The sequence below is a fragment of the Anabrus simplex genome, chromosome 13 (assembly GCF_040414725.1).
Source record: "Anabrus simplex isolate iqAnaSimp1 chromosome 13, ASM4041472v1, whole genome shotgun sequence".
In the NCBI taxonomy this organism is placed as follows: domain Eukaryota; kingdom Metazoa; phylum Arthropoda; class Insecta; order Orthoptera; family Tettigoniidae; genus Anabrus; species Anabrus simplex.
In genome coordinates this window covers 103,867,602-103,887,967 of record NC_090277.1, presented here as the reverse complement: position 1 = coordinate 103,887,967, position 20,366 = coordinate 103,867,602, and the positions used below count along the sequence as shown (strand labels likewise).

The 20,366-nt window shown below is 40.0% G+C and overlaps 1 protein-coding gene across 2 annotated transcripts in view; it reads left to right on the top strand.

Annotated features, from left to right (window-relative positions):
- Window positions 1-2,166: 2,166 nt before the first annotated feature.
- Window positions 2,167-20,366, top strand: part of Grasp65 (Golgi reassembly-stacking protein 2) — a 42,205-nt gene continuing 24,005 nt past the window's right edge. The window contains exons 1-3 of one of the 2 annotated variants that reach the window (XM_067157260.2): window positions 2,167-2,334; window positions 2,692-2,772; window positions 18,003-18,206. In XM_067157260.2, coding sequence (XP_067013361.2) covers window positions 2,272-2,334; window positions 2,692-2,772; window positions 18,003-18,206 — 348 coding nt within the window. In that variant the 5' untranslated portion in view covers window positions 2,167-2,271. Of the gene's footprint in view, window positions 2,335-2,394; window positions 2,414-2,691; window positions 2,773-18,002; window positions 18,207-20,366 lie in introns of those variants that run through there. The other variant, XM_067157261.2, reaches the window with a different exon arrangement.

Below are 20,366 nucleotides of genomic sequence, written 5' to 3'. Positions count from 1 at the left end.
AAGAAACTATCTCAATTAAAAGCATCCCAATCACGGTTACCAAAACGTAGTTCAGACACGCAAAAAGCGGCTCCCTCACAGAACAATACACCCACAGTAGTTAATTTGACAGACGTACAGTTCTCTGAAGAAGAAATGGGGATCTTGAATAAAGGCTTAAAACATAACTGGCCTAGCAAGAAAAAAGAAACGGATATTATCAACACAGTAGCTGAGATCGAAGCTAACATTTCTAAACTCCCTTTAGAAACACAAAATGATACCAGATTTGAGGTAAAAAAGAAACTACCAAAACTAGCGGAAGAAATAAACGCATATTCAAATTTTGACCACAAAAAATTGATCCAGAATGTAAAAAAGAAAATAGACGACAACAACATTATTGTCACAAAAGCGGACAAAGGAGGATCCACAGTTCTCCTAGATCAAAACACATACATTCAAAAAACAGAAGACTTTTTTAAGGACAAAATATACACAATAGTCAACAAAGATCCAACCACGAGAATTCAGCGAAATCTAAAAACTCTAATAAGAAGTTCAAAAATAGTGGAAAGTATTGAATAGGTGGTTTTTTATTAAATTATCCTTGATATCTATGCCTAATGACAGTAGTAGACGCATCAGCTCGAGTGGAAAGATAAAGCTGGAATTCAAGAGCATAAATTGTGCAAATATTCATTTATAGGAAGAGGAATGAGGGACTAAATACATTTTTCAGGGGAAATGTTTGATAAATTTCCAAGTTCTTTAAAAACGTTTAAGGAAGAGCTAGGTAAATAATCGATGGGGAATCTCCCACCTGGGCGACAACTGTAAATGCAGATCAATGGTGTCTAATCGTAAGATTGGCACACATTTGGCAAGAGGTCCAGAATTTTGCCAATAATCATACTGAAGGGATATAATGGAATTTTGCTTGATGCTTGTTGTTTAAATGGGCCTAACATCTAGTAGTGGTGGTGATTATTGCTTTAAGAGGAAGTACAATAGGCATCCATTATCCATGTAACACTAATCAGAGAGAAAAATGGAAGGAATCAAACACTTTGAAAAATGAAGGTATCAGCTGAAGAAAGATAAGAGCCATGAAGGGTGTGAAAATGAAACACTTTCTAAGCCTCGAGTGCTCTAATACCATTGGGGACAGAAAAGAACAAGAGTTGACCAAGGGAGGTCAGGTAGGATAGATGAAAGTGTGGAGCCTTTAAGTGGAATAAATGCCACCACTCAGCTAAGGGCCCCATGGTCCACCCACGCTTCCAAGTTCTAAGGCCTCTTACCACAGGCAGGAGTTACCGTGGGTGTTCTTCTACCGCCCCTACCCACCCGGGGAGGACTAACTTCTAGGTCATCGACCTCTGGAATTTTTCTAATGACCACAATAAATTCGTGGAAATGGATGCATTAGTAACTTATGGTGTCGTATGGAGCTGAAACATGAGACAGTAAGAAAGAAAGAAACAAAGTACTGGAAAGTTTTGAAATATGGTTGTGGAGAAGAATGGAAAAAGTGAAATGGACAGATAAAGTGAGAACTGATGAAGTGCTAAGAAAAGTAGGAGAGAAGAGACATCTGATGAAAACGATACGGAAGAGGAAAATATCCTGGTTGGGTCACATACTACGTAGAAATTGTCTTGAAGAGGAAGAAAAAGGTTTGGAATTTTAAGACATTTAAGACAAAATGCTCAGGACAGAGAATCATGGAGGATGTCCAGTTCCACCAGTTGATACCTGTTACAAGACAGATTCACAGAAGAAGACTATGTTATCATAACCCTCGCATGAAGAGATTTTATGTTTAAGAAAATCCATAAAATTTCAAGAATCATACAAAGTACACTTTTGCAATATTTTAAGATCCTAATGAAGTAATTAATCAAATAGGGGGGAAAAAATTACAAGGAGCTTTCAAGCTTTTCCATGAATAGCCAATATTTTCGGTATCAAACTACGTGTTTTGCAAAAAGCCGGTCAAGTGATAAGAAAGCTATATACAAAGGGTTGCCACTTCCATGAATTTTAATATGCTAATAACTAGCAGGTGTTTACATTTCTTTAGGGCCTTGACGTGATATTTGCACAAACACAAACAAGAAATATTCTCATTCTCACTGAAACGAGAAAACAATTGACGTGTTATGTCAATCACACACCTCATTTCACAGGTAGCGCTGTAATCGTGCCACGTATTATGGAGTCGTAATGTTAGCTGTGATGTTTCTCGGGAAATAATTTCCGTTTTATTTTTTAATACAATTTAGAATAATGGGCGGAGCACATAGTGTTGAGATTCCCGGTGGTGGAACCGAAGGTTATCATGTTTTACGTGTAAGTTTTTGTCGTACTTTTCTTATAGAGGGCTTTCCTTCAGTAGGTTTGCCAACGTTGTTAACCTAGTCAGTTTCGAGTACGTGTTCACTTTAAGTTGTTTTGAATGTTATGATAGTTAAAATTTCATGTTTTGTCGATATTTTTTGCTCAGACCATTAATTATACAGCCCAAGTTTCGTTTAACTAACATTGTAAATGATTTGACACTTTTGACAGCTAACCATTAGGGCCTAGGTCAGTAGGGATGAGTGATGCGCTGGTCTAGTGCTGGAGAGGGCTTATAAATAGGTTGTTTTATATTAAACGATGAATGTGTTTTATTGGTACAATGTATCATACTAATCTAATTTTCAGGTTCAAGATGGTTCACCTGGCCAGAAAGCTGGACTTGAAGCATTTTTTGATTTTATAGTTGCCATTGGAAATACAAGATTGGTATGTGAAATAATTTTCTTGTTTTTCAACTTAAATAGCCTTAAATAATGTCTCTTTATTTATTGAGCCTTAAAATATATTTCTGCCATTCTGTATTTGAGATGGTTGTAAAGTTGTATGGATTGAACGTTTTGTACTCGTATTCCATGGAGTCCATTTTCATTTTTTTAATTCTTGTTTTTCTCTGTGTCCTTATCAAATATTAGATATTACTTTCCCAGTTAACCCATACTTGTGTGATCAACTCTCACTCCTAACTTCTGCATATTGACATTGTGTACTGCTGCTAATCGTGCAGCTTTCTCGTCGGTCAGAGATACCAGCTCACGTTCTGGTATACCAAATTGATTTGGCTGGACAAGATCAGGACAAGACCATTGGTCTGGGGACAAGCTAAGGGGAATCTGGGAGCATAAGCCCCCAGGTTACGGTCAGTAAGCGGCCAGCAGGTCCCTAGGATCTTCTGGGGTCCAGCTAAAATGTGACGAAAATAACCATATTTACCTGCGTATAATACCTCCTGTTTTTCTTAATTTCCAAATTCAAAAATAGGGGAGGTGTAATGGGTGAAAATTTCACAGGTAGAAATTACAGTCTGGTCTGCAAGGATTATTATGAAATATGTTTCTTTTATTGCTGCTATCTTACCTAAAAGTGATTCTGGAAGACAGATGTGTTGAATATGCTTGCCAGGGATCTACCCATCTGCCCCTAGAAGTATATTTACTTTGATAACCGAAATAGTGTTTTAGATGCCATAGGCCTAGTCCATTGGCTCTTCCAAGGATCACGGGCATAGGCCTACGCTACCAACCACGGCAAAAGAAAAAAAAGGACTAAAGAGGCCCACGAAGTTTGAAAGTGTCATGGTGTCAGACGGTAACCTTACACTTTCTCAATTCCTCTTTTAATCTCGGGGCTTACGGCAAGAAATAAAGGTAACTCATTAGCTTGAACGTATTTTTGCACATCCAGGCCAATCTCTCGTGAGAACAGTGGCCCCACTCCCTTTGCGAGGCTCTTTTTATATTGCCGCGACGCATACTGTCCACACGCCAAGAGAAAATAAAGTATAGCCATATCAAGCCAACAAGGAGTGCAATTCTACTCACCTCTACTTACCTCAGCGCTACTGGTGGAAACCTACAGTAAGAATTAAACAAAGGACAGTCACTTTGCATGAGCCACATAGTGTTGCCTCGCGTTACTAATATTGTGGAGTGCATTGTACAGCTTTGCCGTTTCACATAATATAGATTAGGTTGGCATTGTTAAAACGCAGAAAAAAGGAACATCTATTATCTTTAAATCAGCACACAAAAATTATTTAAATCTATAACTTATTTATTTATGGAAAAAGTGATATTAGCACATTTAATCAGTTTTGTATCAGCCCTCTCCTGCTTAACTACAGTCGAGTGGTCACATGACTAAACACAGCGCCTGCACCACAACCGCACAGTGCTGCACAGAGTTCTAGGCTGTGCAGCGTTGCAGTGTCCGAAGTCTTGCGATAAAGCTTTCCATCACTTTATTGCTATAATGTTATGGAAGCTGCTGGCACTATGATGTCCTTTTCTGTTCACTTAGTCCGTTCCGGCACATAAAGCACTCTAACCATCCTCCACTTCCTGTAAGATATTTCTGCGTAATACCAAGACTTTGAGCAATTTCTACGGTTTAAACTATTTGGCATCATTTCATGATTTATAGCATGTCTCGTGCTTCTCTAACCCTCTCCAGACTTCAATGTCTAAATTTTCGTATTTTCTTTTCTTCACACTGCAGAAGGAATTGGATGTTTGGGTAAAACTTTCGTACCCGGTGTGCGTAAGTGAGGTTAGAGATTCAACATGGCGCGGCTCAGGCGACGTTGCATAACACTCGGCAGGCTTGCCAACTTATGCATTCTTAGTGACAAGACCATTGGTCTGGATTGGTCAGGCCCAGGGAGTGACAAGACCATTGGGTTGGATGGGTTAGGTCTGGGGAGTGACAAGACCATTGGTCTGGATGGGTTAGGTCCAGGGAGTGACAAGACCATTGATCTGGATTGGCTAGGTCCGGGGAGTGACAAGACCATTGGTCTGGGTGGGTTAGGTCCGGCGAGTGACAAGACCATTGGTCTGGAATGGTTAGGTCCGGGGAGTGACTAGACCATTGGCCTGGGGGCAAGCAAAGGGGGTCTGCGGGCATTAGAGCCGCGAAGCACCCATTTGGCCTCTAGTATCCCGCGTGACACCACCATTGGTCTGAATAGGTTAGGGTAGGTTAATCATAAAACAATTGGTCTGGATAGGTTAGGGTAGGGTAGGTTAGTGACAAAACCATTGGTCTGGATAGGTTAGGGTAGGTTACTGATAAAACCATTGGTCTGGATAGGGTTCTCTTACCTTTAGCGAATATGGCAGCCCTGTACTTGCACACGATGCAAGATCTGTTGGAGACAGTACGAAGTTTGTCCGGTGAATAGGAACACAGCACATTTTCTCATTCAGCTGGTTTACACAGTCTCGGTTTTAATTCTGCTATATAAGTCAGAATATTTCTTGGGGCGGGATGGTGGGTTTCTAGCAAGCATAAAGGAAGGGTCTCTCCTTTCTTCTACTTAAGGTATCACTGTACATCACTTTTATATGATTTTTATCATCCGTAAGTCTGCACACCGGGTACAGAAGTGGCACCAATGTTTGTTTTATTTGCTACCAACAATATGTCTGTCTTGTTATGCCAATAATGAATCAAACACGGCTGGACTTTGCGGGATCACCGCTCTTTGTCCACTTTCTGCAGCATATTCTAACACATTCAACTTGAAGGATGCTGTAAAACTTGTTCTCTTACTCATTTTCACTCCTGCATGTTTACTGGATGCTTCCTAATTACGCACACGGGAGGCAAGACTCGGAAGCTGGAAAGGCACTGAGAAATCTATGGTAGGGAGAGAAAGTAGCCAAGGCTAAGGCCAATGCACAGGTGGTGCAGAAGCGTGGGATTTACTGTTAACTGAAATGTTGCACTTGCTGCCTTGTCAAATGAAAGATACTTTTGCGATTATTTTAAACCCGTGATTGCTCATGCCATTAGAAAAATGAACAGTGGTGTATTTATGCCAACACCTTGATGTATTAGATTTGCTTTCTTTGATCTCTATGTCAGTGTATGTTATCGTTTAAAGACACAGCAACCGGGCGAGTTGGCCGTGTGCGTAGAGGCGCGCGGCTGTGCGCTTGCATCCGGGAGATAGTAGGTTCGAATCCCACTGTCGGCAGTCCTGAAAATGGTTTTCCGTGGTTTCCCATTTTCACACCAGGCAAATGCTGGGGCTGTACCTTAATTAAGGCCACGGCCGCCTCCTTCCAACTCCTAGGCCTTTCCTATCCCATTGTCGCCATAAGACATATCTGTGTCGGTGCGACGTAAAGCCCCTAGCAAAAAAAAAAAAAAAAAAAAAAAAAAGACACAGCAGGAAGTCCTTATGCTGTCGACAGGCAAATTTCCGAACACCCGCGCGGCTTGTTAGTTAAAATCTGTAGCAGGATTGATGACGTCAGGTTCCGCTCACGCTGCTAAGATTGCAACAAACAGTCTGGCATAAGTTGAAGTTAGTCTGTGCTGTGTAGACTACAATCAGTTTCTAGTTATTTAGATGGATGCTTTTACGGCCTGTAATTGTCTACGATATCTAGTTAGCTTTTCCTTATGAGTATGATATAAATTATTATTTCTGTTGTGCTGACTGTAGCTTCTGATCTCTATTGTGCATGAAACGTATTTTATCTCAAATGATATGTTGTTTCCATCCTTACATAATGGTTATGATAATGGTGACCAGGGGTGTGCCCAGAAAATAATTTTGGGGGCGGTGGGTAAAGGGGAATGTAACTATAAACTGCCTTATATAGTAACTTGCTCCAGGACTGCCCACAGGCAGGAGGGGAATGACATATCAGTCATTTCGGGGGAGGAGGAGAATTACCCCCCCAAATCCCCTTCTGTGTTCTCCCCCTGATGGCGAGAATATACAGTAAAACAGCAATGTTTTTCTGTCCTGTCGCATAGTTGTGTCGGAAAAAAAATCTATATTGATGTGGTTAGATGATGATCGTCGTCATAGAACCTCTTCGGCATGCCGGGTAGGGTGGTGTTGAACGAGCCTTTGTCATTGTCATCATAAATTTACTCATTCGGGACAAATATTTCAGATTCCCTATGGGAATCAACATCTGTTTAATCTGATGGCCAGGCAGTCATCAATTTTTGAAAATGAGACAGTCTCATTGTGCATTGGCACCGCTGGTGGCTCCAGGTAAGCTACGCAGTGGTCTCCGCAGTAAGCGCTAGCCATGCGCCTTGGTGATTTGCTATTTGGCAACTGATGAGCCCTAATTGGCACACTGAGGTGGAACACTGGCAGCCAGGAATGAGTTAGCTCAAATTTATAATGTCCAATAACAGACCAACTATATTGGTATTATTGTTTTCATCCCGAGGCTCATTCTTTGGTTGAAGGCAATTTGCAAAGTACTCGTCCAGCTGACTTGCTAGGCCTATCACCGAAGAGGATTTTTCTGTTGGGGTTTTTCTCCCCTAGCCTTTAGCAGTCCCTTGCCACATCTGCAAGGCAGCAGTTCATTGATGAATTCATGTGTCATTTCCTACACAAAGGTTTCATCAAACCTCCTAAGGGGAACTCTTCCACCCATAGCCGTTGGTTCACCCTTAAGTTCTCAGGTTTGGTACTGTCCACCCAGTCACAGGTTGTACCATGTAGTTGTACCATTACTGTCACATACTGTAGCAGGTTGTTAGAAGAAGATGCCAAGGGCAATTATTCATGTGATGACGAGAATTCCGATTCAGATTCCCCATATCCGAGGGTCAAACTTTGCAATGTTGGTGGCAGATGGGGTATGGGTGCATTGTTCTGGCCGCGACTCACGCTTCCCATGTCAGTTGTCTGATGTGAGAAGTGCATAATGGAAGTAACCAAAGTCGAGTAGTGTTCATACATCTTGGTCTGTATGGCTTTGATCTTATTCTCAAAGTGAAGTAGCCGTTGCACAGGAAACATTTTACCAACAAACGAAACATTCTACGAGCATTTCTTCGTGAGTAAAGCACATTGACACATCTCGTGCAGCCGATTGTATTTTCCGTCTTCTTCATCGGTGGTAACAAACTATTGACAACCAAGGAAACTACTTTTAATGCTGTTAAACAGCTACTACAACACATACGAATGATAGTATACAGGTTGTACGACAATAAGGCAATGATTTCAAAATGCAATGTTTATCCTTTTACTTTTCCGTAGATTCCTGCATTCCCACCCGGTGGGGTGTCACTTTCCAAAAGTCCTTGTCGCATACTTTCAAATTTACTTAGTAACTTCCGATCAGAGCATGTTAGATAAAATCTGCCATGGGAGTGAAGGCTTGACAAAATTATGAGTGAGTGATAGTAGGTTAAATTTTTTCCGATCATTTTTTCCCTTGATAATAATCTAAAATTGTGTGTGTTATATGTGTGTAAATATGGTACAAAATAATAAAGAAATAAGGTTTGTGTCAATTACTTTCTTGAAGTTGGCACTCATGCGCATGACAGACACTGTTTGTAGAAATTATATTTTTGGCATCTCTTGCAGTTTATAGTTAGATAATAAATATGAACTCTAAATGCATGTGATCAAAGATCTGGGAATTCAGCAAATTCAAGGAAATTATATGTGACAATAACATAGCAGGCATAATCTGTGCGTTTCACTCAATATTGTAAATTTCATAGCACCCGGCAGTTCCTTTCAGCCAATCATGAAACGTACACATGTAATGACGTTATTTACTTGTCTGTAATGAACATTCACTTGAATATAAGTCAGACCTCTATTTAGGGCAGGACTGTTGTGCATAAGCATTCATAACAACACATCTGTCTACCTCTTTAACATGCACAGCAAATATTCTTTCAATGTATTATTACTCTACTTTCAATTTCATTAACGTAGGTTTGCTCGGAAAGTAGCACCAAATATTACAGTAGGCTATTTCAGTTGTGCCAGGCTCATTAGACCATCTGCGTAGCATATTTGGTTAGACTGCTGAATTATGTGCTCAAGTTGTAGGATTGAGCCCTGGCACAGTCAGTGACGTTTTAAGAGTGTTCTGATATGCTTCTATACTTGTTTGTTGGTAGGATTGGTTTCTTCACAGCATAAGGGGATTGGACTCTTTGTTTGCTTAGGATAGTTTATTATGCTGCGGTTGGTAATCTGTGTTGAAAAGTATGGTATAAAACTCAGTGCAGAGAAGAGAAAGACCGTGGTTATATCAAGAGGAGAAAGACAAGGAAGGCATTTTGGAAATAGGTGGTCAAAGCTTTGAAATTGTGTGAAATACCAAGCTCGATAGCTGCAGTCGCTTAAGTGTGGCCAGTATCCAGTATTCGAGAGATAGTGGGTTCGAACCCCACTGTTGGCAGCCCTGAAGATGCTTTTCCGTGGTTTCCCATTTTCATACCAGGCAAATGCTGGGGCTGTACCTTACTTAACTAAGGCCACGGATGCTTCATTCCTATTCCTAGGCCTTTCCTGTCCCATCGTCACCATAAGACATATCTGTGTCGGTGCGAAGTAAAGCAAATAGCAAAAATAAAAAATTGTGAACAATGCCCATTGAGTGAATTAATGCAGAATACAAGGCTGGACATGGAGATTAGCAAGAGGGTGCATCAGGGCAATGCATTCTACCAGATTATAAGAAACCTTGTGTGGAATAAAGAAGTGTAAAGAGATAACTTACAAAATGTATTATGCACCCATATTGATTTATGCGGCTGAGACCTGGACAATGAGTAGAATTTAAGCCAGCAAAATGAAATATCTGAGAAATATGATAGCAAAGCAAGGTAAGACAGAGTTAGAAACATTTTTTTTTTTTTGCTCCACATCGCACCGACGTAGATAGGTCTTATGGCGACGATGGGATAGGAAAGGCCTAGGAATGAGAAAGAAGCGGTGTGAAAATGCGAAACCAAAGAAAACCATCTTCAGGGCTGCCGACAGTGGGATTCGAACCCACTATCTCCCGGATGCGAACTCACAGCTGCACGTTCCTAACCGCACGGCCAACTCACCCGGTAGAAACAAAGATGTTGGAAAGGAAGCCGTAATAGAAAACCTAAATGCGAGAATTGATTAAAATAAGCTAAAATGGTTTGGACGTGTAAAGAGAATGGATAAGAAAAGAATACCAAAACATGTGATGGGGATGAAGTTTGAGGGAAAGAGAACGAGAGGGAGGCATAGAATAAGGTGGATCATTCAAGTGGAGTGCAAGAAGAAGAAACATGGACTGGGACAAAATGGTGCAAGAGGAATGGTGGAAGGCGAGAGAAAAGTAGAGAAGTGCCATAAATGTCCCGACCTGGCAGGAGAAGGGGAAAGGAAGAAGAAGAGGATGATGATGATGATAATCTATGTTAAATTCTGGGAGTAACTTCATATTGTGTCTGGCCCTGCGGTGTAGGAGGCAACGCGTCCGCCTGTCACCCGGCGGCCCCGGTTCGATTCCTGGCTGGGTCAGGATTTTTTAATTGTAATTATTAATATCCCTGGCCTGGGGACTGGGTGTTTGTGTCATCCTTAACGTTCCTTTCCTCGCATTCAACACTACACTTCCGTGATTACACTTACACGCAGGTTCCTATCATGTGGTGAAAGTAGTGGCAAAAGATCTGCAGAGGTCGACGCCACAAACAAATATAATTTTTTTTTTAAACTCCATATTGTATAAATTTGAACCAGTAACCGTCTCTATTGGTGCGAGTGGTGTGGAAAATGTCGTGCGAGTTACGATATTAAGTTATAAAAGTCAGTATATTTCTGGGGGGGTGCAGGCGGTTGGATCCTGGCCTTGGCAATGAAGCCATCACTTTCTGACAAGTCGTACGAGGTAAGATTTATATGATTCCCCTTTTGAAATAAAGTGACTTATACTGGGGTGTGTTTCATTTAGTATAACAAAGATCTATAGCAATTATAAAACATATAATAGTAACTATTTCATTTGGTGTATGGTTAATCTTACAAAATAGCGTAATCCTGAAATGAAATGGCGTATGGCTTTTAGTGCCAGGAGTGTCCAAGGACATGTTCGGCTCTCCATGTGCAGGTCTTTTGATTTGACGCCCGTAGAAGTGGCTGCAATTCAAAGAAACTATCCAAGTCTACTGGCTAGGATGTTATATGAGGAAAAGTCAATAAGTATTTGCAATTTTGCTCTAATTGTCTTTAGGTTGGCTCGATGGCGTTGTGTGCTCACCAGCCGCTAGATGGCACTGCTGTCTATGTGATGGTACATTTCAGCATTATACGATCAATACAGCTTGCAATGTAAAGATGGCTGCGCCACTCCCTGTTTGCACCAAGGAAGAACAGCATTCCGTAATCCGTTTTTGTGGTCTGAGGGTGTACCAGGAGCAGAAATTCATACAACAGTCACTCATCAGTTATTCAGGATCATATCATGCACTTAATCAATATTGACATCAGTGATGGCTGCAGAATGACACCCAGATTTTGGCTCATCCTCCACGCTCGTGCGATCCCTTTTAAACTGTTCAATCCACTGGTAAACACTTTGCTGTGACAAAACATTGTCCCCGTATTGTGCTGAAAGTCTTCTATGAATTTTCGCTCCTGGTACCCCCTCAGACCAAAAAAAAAAAAAACACGGATTACGGAACGCTGTTCTTCCTTGGTGCAAACAGAGTGTGGCACGGTCATCTTTACGTCGCAACAGTGCAAGTTGTGCTGATCTGATAACACTGAAACCTACCACAGATGTAGACAATGGTGCCATCTAGCGGTTGGTGAGCCAACCTAAAGACAATTAGAGCAAAATTGCAGTTACTTATTGACTTGCCTACGTAGTATGATTCTTATCCTGACAATGTCCTCCTCACACAGCTCAGATACTTGGGACTCATATCAGTTTCTTTGACATCTGTCTTGGAGGCTCATTTTATTTCTGAGCGATTTCACCTGTCTGGCACATTGAAACTTCACTTTGATAAGAGACATTTCCAGTGTGAGGTGCATATGTACTGTAGCTGAGAGTAACTCAAAGAGGTTTGTGCAGGAGGAATTGGGGGAACTGGTAAAGCAATTGGACAATTTGCATCATTGTTGGTGGGGATTATTTTGAAAACTAGAAATAGTTTTCAAGTACCTTGGCGAGTTCTTCTTTAACTCATTAACGCCTACTCACAAAACTTATCGCGGACCAGAATTCTTAACTGCATTACACATAATGTAAGTCACTTTTTGCCCTATCTTCATATCTATAAAAATGGGTTTATTCATTAGTAGAATGTACAAGCGACACAACACTGAAGCAGTTGATCACTTTTCATATCTTGGAAGCATCTTGTTGAAATGGTGTACCTGCGAATAAGATGTTGATAAAAGAATTGGGGCTGAGACATCAAGAGGCCAGGTGACAAGCAAGAAAGCTCCGTCAGTCACACCCTGTCTTCCTGCATCCATTCAGTGTGATTTGTGTGGGCGTATGTTTTATGCCAAGATTGGTCTGTTTAGTCATTGCAAACACATTCATAAACTGAGTTGAACTGCTCACTTTATGCAGGAAGAAATTATATATATATTCGGATCGACTTACAGCCGACGACGAGAATGTACTAAAAACAGTAGGAACAAAAACAAAGACTGTACATCAATTAGTATTTCACCATTTTACTAGCTACTCATCAGTTCTAGAAAACGTAAGACTTTATCATAGTTCACTCAACGACAAGCTTACAAGTGAAGAATTTTGATTACATGTTACCGAATATGGTTTAATGAAACACAAAGAAAAACATTTATACTAGATTATCATAGTTTGTAATTTTTATTGAGAATATATATTTTTATTATTTTTAGACATGCTTGCATCTTTACCTTTTAACTTTAATACATTGTAAGGCTGAAGTTGTCCCCAAGGAGGACAAAACATGTTCCTTTAATTTTATTTTATTAAAGATAAAACTTTTAAGTGCAGTATTCGGGGGATACTGGGTTCAAACCCCACTGTCAGCAGCCCTGAAGATGATTTTACGTGGTTTCCCATTTTCACACCAGGCAAATGCTGGGGTTGCACCTTAATTACGGCCATGGCTGCTTCTCCTTTCTGTTCCATTGTCGTCATAAGACCTATCTGTGTCGGTGTGACGTAGAACAACTTATTTTTAAAATTTTTTTTTAAGCATTGTAAAGGTGGTCTTGGTAAGAATTAGAAACATTTCTTAAATGCATGTAGTTCACATGACAGATGGATCATGTGGCACACCTAATTTACACCACAAAGGTAAAAAAAAAATCTGTCTGGAACACACCATTTCAGGTTCAAGAATCTGTATTACGAAGGTAATCCCAAAAATAAGGTCTCCTATTTTTTATAAATACATAGACCTGTTTATTTCTACAATGGTTTACATCCTTTTACAGCTTGAACATTTAGCTATTTTTCCATGTAATCACCATTTCGGTCGATGCATTTTTGTAGACACTGTGACAGTTTTTGTATGCCCATATCATACCAGCTCGCCGCCACGCTGTTTAGGAAGTTGTGAACCTCATCTTTCACCTTGTCGTCAGTTCTGGCACCCATCTTGTGCACACCTTCCGGTATTTCTACTTTTCCATTAAAATTCTGCGAGCGGCGCTTCGGGGAAACCTCAGGAACCAAAGTGCAGAGATCATCCAGGGTGATCCGCCAATCTTCACGCATGATTTGCTCAACCTTCACGACTGTCTCGACGCAAATTGACGGTCTTCCGCTCCTTTGTTCGTCGTGAATTTCAGTCCGACCGGCTGCAAACTCTACACTACTTATGAACATTTTTGACATCCATGTACTTGGCGGTAACGTCCAACGGGACCTTCATTCTCAACGCCTGCCAAGACTGAGTGCCTCAGCGTGGAGTGCGCAAGTTTATGAGAGCGCGGGAAACACTCTTCACAATATTGTGACCAACAGCCACACAAACAGAGTTCTGTATTTATTTTTAAAAAATAGGAGACCTTATTTTTGGGTTACCCTCGTAAAAAATACCCATCAAATTGTAAGTGAACGTAGTGACTTGTGGAAAGGGTTTCTCGAAGTGGCTTGAATGGAGTAGAGGTAATAATTTGTTTATGATGTAAATTTATTTCGGTGATGTAGATAGTTCAACATAAATAACCTTAGTGACACTTGTGTCATAAATAATGAGAACGATAACATACAAGCAGCATGGAAAAGACTTTTTGTTGGTTTTTTCTTTTCTTTTGTGTATGTGATGTCCGAAGCCATCTCTTAGTTTTTGACTCAGTTAATTTATAACTGTTAAGTTCTTCAGTCTTCTGAATTTATTCAAAATTAGTTTCAGCAGACTAAAAAAAACCTAACAGTTATGAAAAAAGATCACTCCAAAATGTATAATTTACTTTACTTTGGCTCATAACTAAGATATGAATCATGTCGGTATATTAGGCTCAAGTAGCTTTGTAAATGTGTGGTCCATTAGGTACCAATTAATGAAGTTATTTAATGACCCAAGAAATTACTTGGAGATGTCTGTGTCAGCCTGCAAATCATTTATTACAGTACCATTGGGTTGATAGCCATTTGTGACCTATTGTCAGTTGATGTCACTCACTGTTCCCACTAGCGTCCTGCCATATAAATATTCCTTAAAAGGAAAACAATTACATTTCCTCGATAGAATACAAATATTTAAATGTCTAAATCTTATCAAACAATTACATTAGGTATTTGACTGAGCTGTGCATTTTGGGCATAGCTATCGACTTGCATTTTGGAGATAATGGGTTCAAACTCCACTGTCGGCAGCCCTGAAGATGGTTTTGCATTTTGCATTTTTGGGACCTGTACCTTAATTAAGGCCGAGGTCGCTTCTTTCCCACTCCTAACCCTTTCCTAGCCCACCGCCGGCATAAGACCTATCTGTGTCGGTGCAACGTACGGTGAAGCAAATTGTAATACGTTAGATGTGTGTGGAAAAAGGAAAAAGATTCATTGGAAGCAACTGAAATGTGGATTTGGAGGAAAATGACGAGAACATGCAGGACTGAAAAAAAAAAGGAAAAAGAAAGAGTAATTATAAAGGATATCAATGAACAATGGAGACTGATAAGGAATATGGAAAGAAGGAAAATAAAATTTATGGGTCGTATCCTGAGACATAATGACTTCCTAGTAAACGTCTTTGAAGGGGAAATACTAAGAAAGAAAAGAAGAGGAAGACCAAGAAAGACATACTTCGAGAATGAATTGAGAGGACGATGATCGCAGCAACAAGGCTTAGCTTTTTGTGTATGATGAGAGGAACGTGTACCTAATGACTCTTAAGATCAACATGGAACAAAAGAAAACAACATGAGATTCATAAATTGTAGCAAGCATCCTCTGTGATGCGGAGCACTGTCAGGGCTGCTGACAAGTGGCAATACTCCCTGCGCGAGCCATACATTGCCTGGATTGGGGGAAGGAACTCACAATCACCTCACTACCCTCTCACTTCTGTTGCTGCCAGCTCCCCCGCTAGCCACAAAAATAATGCATGCGTAATCCTTGGATCCCCACCTCTTCACATCTCGGATACACCTGTCGGTGTCACAAAGGAAAATCGGCAAGATTTACCTGGGTGTTTTGAATTCAGAGTTGTGCTGCGTCTGTATTAAATTTTAAAATTTTGACGATTGTGTTCTTTAACTTTTACAAGACGTGCACTTGTTGTTCATTTCCATCTGTATCATTTGTTTTGACTTCTTTTCTTCTTAGGTTAACACAGTTTTTAGTTTCAGTTTTGTTTTGTATTAACCCCTGTTTCACCGACTTTTGTCGCAGTGAGTTGTTTTTTGCTCCACATGATGATGTAAATATTGTATATTGTGCTAATTTTGTTTCCGTCTAGGCTCTCTTTTCTTTTTTTCATTTGTTCCTTCATTATGTTTTTTGGCATTTTTTAGCTTGTATTATGTAAATTATTTCAACACCCCCCCACTTTCACTGAAGATGGCTCAAACGAGCCGAAACATGTTTGAATTTGATAACTCCGTCTAATGATGGAATATATGATGTATTGAATTAGGAGGATACACTCATTTTTTCACCTTTGTAAAGTGATTGTTTTCTAGTTATAACCATTTCAATGTTATACTGGAATTATTGGTAATAGCACTGCCTGGCACATTCCATGTCGACCAGCCGTAGTCTTGTGTGTACAAAGAAGTGATCAAAATGTTACAAGTCTGATGCTTTTCTGGATGGCACATTTTCGCATGTTGTTGTCAATCATGCATGACGTTATCAGTGAGAAGAATCTTATGCTAAATTGGCCATGGCGGAAGAACACGTCATCAAACTCATAAAGCTTAGATGGTAAATTAATTGTTACAAGACCTTAAGACAAAATTCCTGACTCCAGACTTTGATTTTTTTTTTTTTTTTTTTGTAATATCTGAAGCGCTAATTTTACTGAAGCGCATACATTCGGTAGCCCTGAAAATGGTTTTCTAGGGGTGTCCCATTTTCACTCCAGGCAAATGCTGAGGACTGTGCCTTAATTATGGCCATGGTTGCTTCCCCCCCCCCCCCCCCTCTCATAGCTCTTTTCTATCCCATTATTGCTAAAAGATCCTACTGTGTTGCTTTGACGTAAATCAAGTCATAAGAAAGAAAACATACATTTAGCATTTTGTACTTTTATTTCATTACGGGTTAAAAGAAACACAGTGATACACTTAGTCGTCTTTTATGTCAAATACACTTACGTTTACAGCATTGGGCCAAATTTTTCATTTATCTTCATTGCAGATATACAATCTCTACAAATGAGGCCTATAAGTTGTAAACATTTGTAGCTTGATTACACAAATAAAATAATAAATTTATGAAATTTTAAACACAGTAAAAGAAAACTTAAGGTTCAACAAGAGCATTACACCACAAAACGTAAACAGGTTAGGAAACATGAGAACTGCACAATGGATGTGGAAAGCGGCATCGAACCCTGAGAGGTAATGGAACATAGCCTTTTGTGAAGACTGAAAATGTAGAGGATAATTGCCCTTGGATTACATGCATTTATTTTAAGAAAAAGGAAACAGATCAAAACTTGTAATAGAAAGGAACACATTAAGAACTCAAAATAGAAAGATCTTTATAAAACTCTAATTAAATAATTGTTAAATGTGCCTGTAAACATATGCATGACGTAAAAGAAACTTAATAACTTAATTTGAATTGAAAGAAAATTATCCAACGATAGATGATGATTTAAATGAGGGCGTAAAAGAAACTTAATCACTTAATTTGAATTGAAGGAAAATTATCCAACGATAGATGATGATTTAAATGAGGGCTAATCCCATTCTACACAAAGTAGAAATAAGACCAAACACAGAGGTACAGAAAACTTGCATCACTACCTAAAACACTTCAGGTAATGAGCATAGGTTTTCAGTACCTATGTAAGGCAACACAGAAATATGGGGAGGCAAACCCAAGGGGTAAGTTAATTACATTTTTAGTTACAAGGTTTAAAAAAAAAAAAAAAAAAAAAAAAAAAAAAGATTGTCTCCGAAACAAAAGGTACAAGATCTTAGCTGAAAAGCTAAGTCATGTTCACAAATTTTAGCGGTGAACGTGAATCTCGAGGTTAAACTCTTGCGTAAGAAAAATAAATTATTACATTTAGCCTAAATGAACTTAAAAACAGAAAAAAAATTAGAAACTGTGCTTACCCTGAGACCAGGTATCCCATGACGGGACTGAAGGTGGAACACGTCCGCTCACTAAGATGGTCAGATGATCAAAGACAGGGATCCTATCTTGCTCCCACCGAAGGAGCAGCGTCAGATCCAGAAACAGGAAATGGTGCAACCACCAAAGAGAATCAATGAAAATTTAGAATTTACCCTCAACTTTCACATTCACCAATTACATTACTCTTATCTTCTCCAGTCAAAAGTATCCTCATTCTTGCTGACAAATGTTCGAGAAAAGAAGTCTTTGTTTATACAACAGCGAACTCGCTTCCAGAACTGCACGTGTATACATGGTATGGTCCAACCTGGAAAAATAATTCAATAGTGATTGTTGTGTTTATTTTCTGAACCTTAGGTTGCTAATATTGTGAATCTGTTCTCTCTCTCTTGGTAGGACCAAGATAATGACACTCTCAAGGAACTCCTGCGTGCTGGTATCGACAAGGAGGTGAAGATGACGGTGTATAGCAGCAAGACCCAGTCTGTACGAGAGGTCATCATTATCCCCAGCACCACTTGGGGCGGGCAGGGCCTGTTAGGCGTCAGCATTCGATTCTGTTCCTTCGAAGGAGCCAACGAGAATGTCTGGCATGTATTGGTATGTGGCATTTATATTTCACAGAATGTTCTGTCCTTTGTTCTTTGACTTATAGGAATGCTTGTCCGCCCCGTGGTGTAGGGGGCAACGCGTCCACCTGTCACCCAGTGGCCCCGGATCCGATTCCCGGCCGGATCAGGGGTTTTTAATTGTAAATGATTAATATCCCTGGCCTGGGGGCTGGCTGTTTGTGTCGTCCTTGATGTTCTTTTCCTCACATTCAACACTTAACACTTCCGCAATTTCCAAATACACGCAGGTTCATAACATAATGGTGCAAGTAGGGGCAAAAGATCTTTCTAGGTCGACACCCCGAACAAATAGCATTAAAAAAAAAAGAAAAAAAATGGAATGCTTTCAACCTCAGAATCAACCAGGCTCATCATTTACTACGGTAACCCAAGCTGGACCGAGTCTTGAATCTGGTTAAGCAGTGATCTGAAAAGGTGGTTCCATTTTCTCGTACAATTCTTTTGTATAATCATAGGCACTCCTGACTGTTTAACCCTTTGACCTACCAGTCTTTTGGAAAAAATTGTGCCCTTTCATACTATTTATTTTTTCATTTATTTTAAGGAAATGCTGACCAATACATACATAGATGTTACATAAAACAACCTTTTTGCATTCCACCATACGTTTATGGTTTGGAGAAGCCCTGTCATGTATGCTACACTAAAGGAACAGGTGTCCGTATGCTAAGCACCCTCTCATTTGAGGTATTGTCATGAGGTATCCTTGCAGAATCCCCATGCTGTGCCATTCTGCATTGCCTGCTTGCCTGCACGGCTCTAATTTCTTCTGAGTTGAAGCCTTTTTTGGTTGATAGAGGCCAGTATATCGACCCTGAGGTATCAAGGGAATGTTGTCATTGCGAGGGGAATTTGGCAAAGATGCAAGATATTTACAGACATAAGCTTTGGTTTCTTTTGTTACAAGAACCCAGAACTCTGGGGTTAGAAAATCATTGACCACTTACAATTCTGTTGGGCTATCTTCTAACCTTCTCTGTACCACGGAGTGAATTTCACAAACTGGCCTACATGTGACATCAGTTCCAGTTATTAGTGACACTCCCACATGTTGATGTTGTTGTGCCTTGTGTAAATCTTGAATTATCCGTTGCCGCTGGCTCTTCGGTAATAGAATCAGATTCACCTTCACCGATATCATTTGAAGATGAATTATTTTCACTTCACACACTTTCATATTGAATCTTAATGTCAATATTCTCAAGCCAGTCATGAATAACACCATCCACTGCCATATTTGTTTGCAAATAACACGCGGTGGGGTGGGTTTTATTTTTCGTATTCCAGGAGTGAGTTACCTTTTATGATATACAATGAAGTTCAGGTAGTTCCTGACATCTGTTGGTTATATTTTAAAACAAACCTAGCCAGCTCGGTAACCCTAAATATGCATCTGTAGGTAGTCCGTGTGTGCGGATGGATGTATCCGTCAAAGTATGTCTGCACGTTTCACCTGCTAGATGGAACATTCCGTCAAAGTATAGCATGAGGTTAATAGTAAAGCATTCTTACAAAATAACATCATGTTGTTCCCCGCTTAGGTTTCTGTAATACATGATGGGTTTGATTGATTCTGTGGTTGAATAAAATTTCAGCAGTTCATCTTTCTGTTGCATTGATTCCTGGATGCACTGATGTTTCTCTGCTAATGAATGGCATTTTTGAACATTTTATGTATGTTCTATTCCTGTCTGTTTCCGCATAATTATGTAGAATTGTAGAAAATGAGTTCTTTCATGAAAACAAAGCATTTCCAGACTCATGCCCGTATAACACATTTTCTTCTTCTACATGTGAAGATTATGTCCTGAAAGTTCGGCCGAACCGCATTGTTACAACTTGTATTGTTTGAACACGTCAACTTGGCCCATAGTGTTCTCCAAACGAAAGGACCAAAAGTCATGGGAAGACACTAAATGTGTTAGTTAATAATGAGTTGCTCCTCCACGAGCCCTAAAAACGGCAGTAGTATGGCAAGGCATCGACTCTACAAGGTGTTGGAATCGTTCTGGAGGAATCTGAGCTCACGCATCTTGCACTACTACCCACAATTGGTCTTGTGTAGTTGGTCCAGGGTTAATGGAGTATACACCAGCATCAACAGCATCCCATAAATGCTTGACTGGAA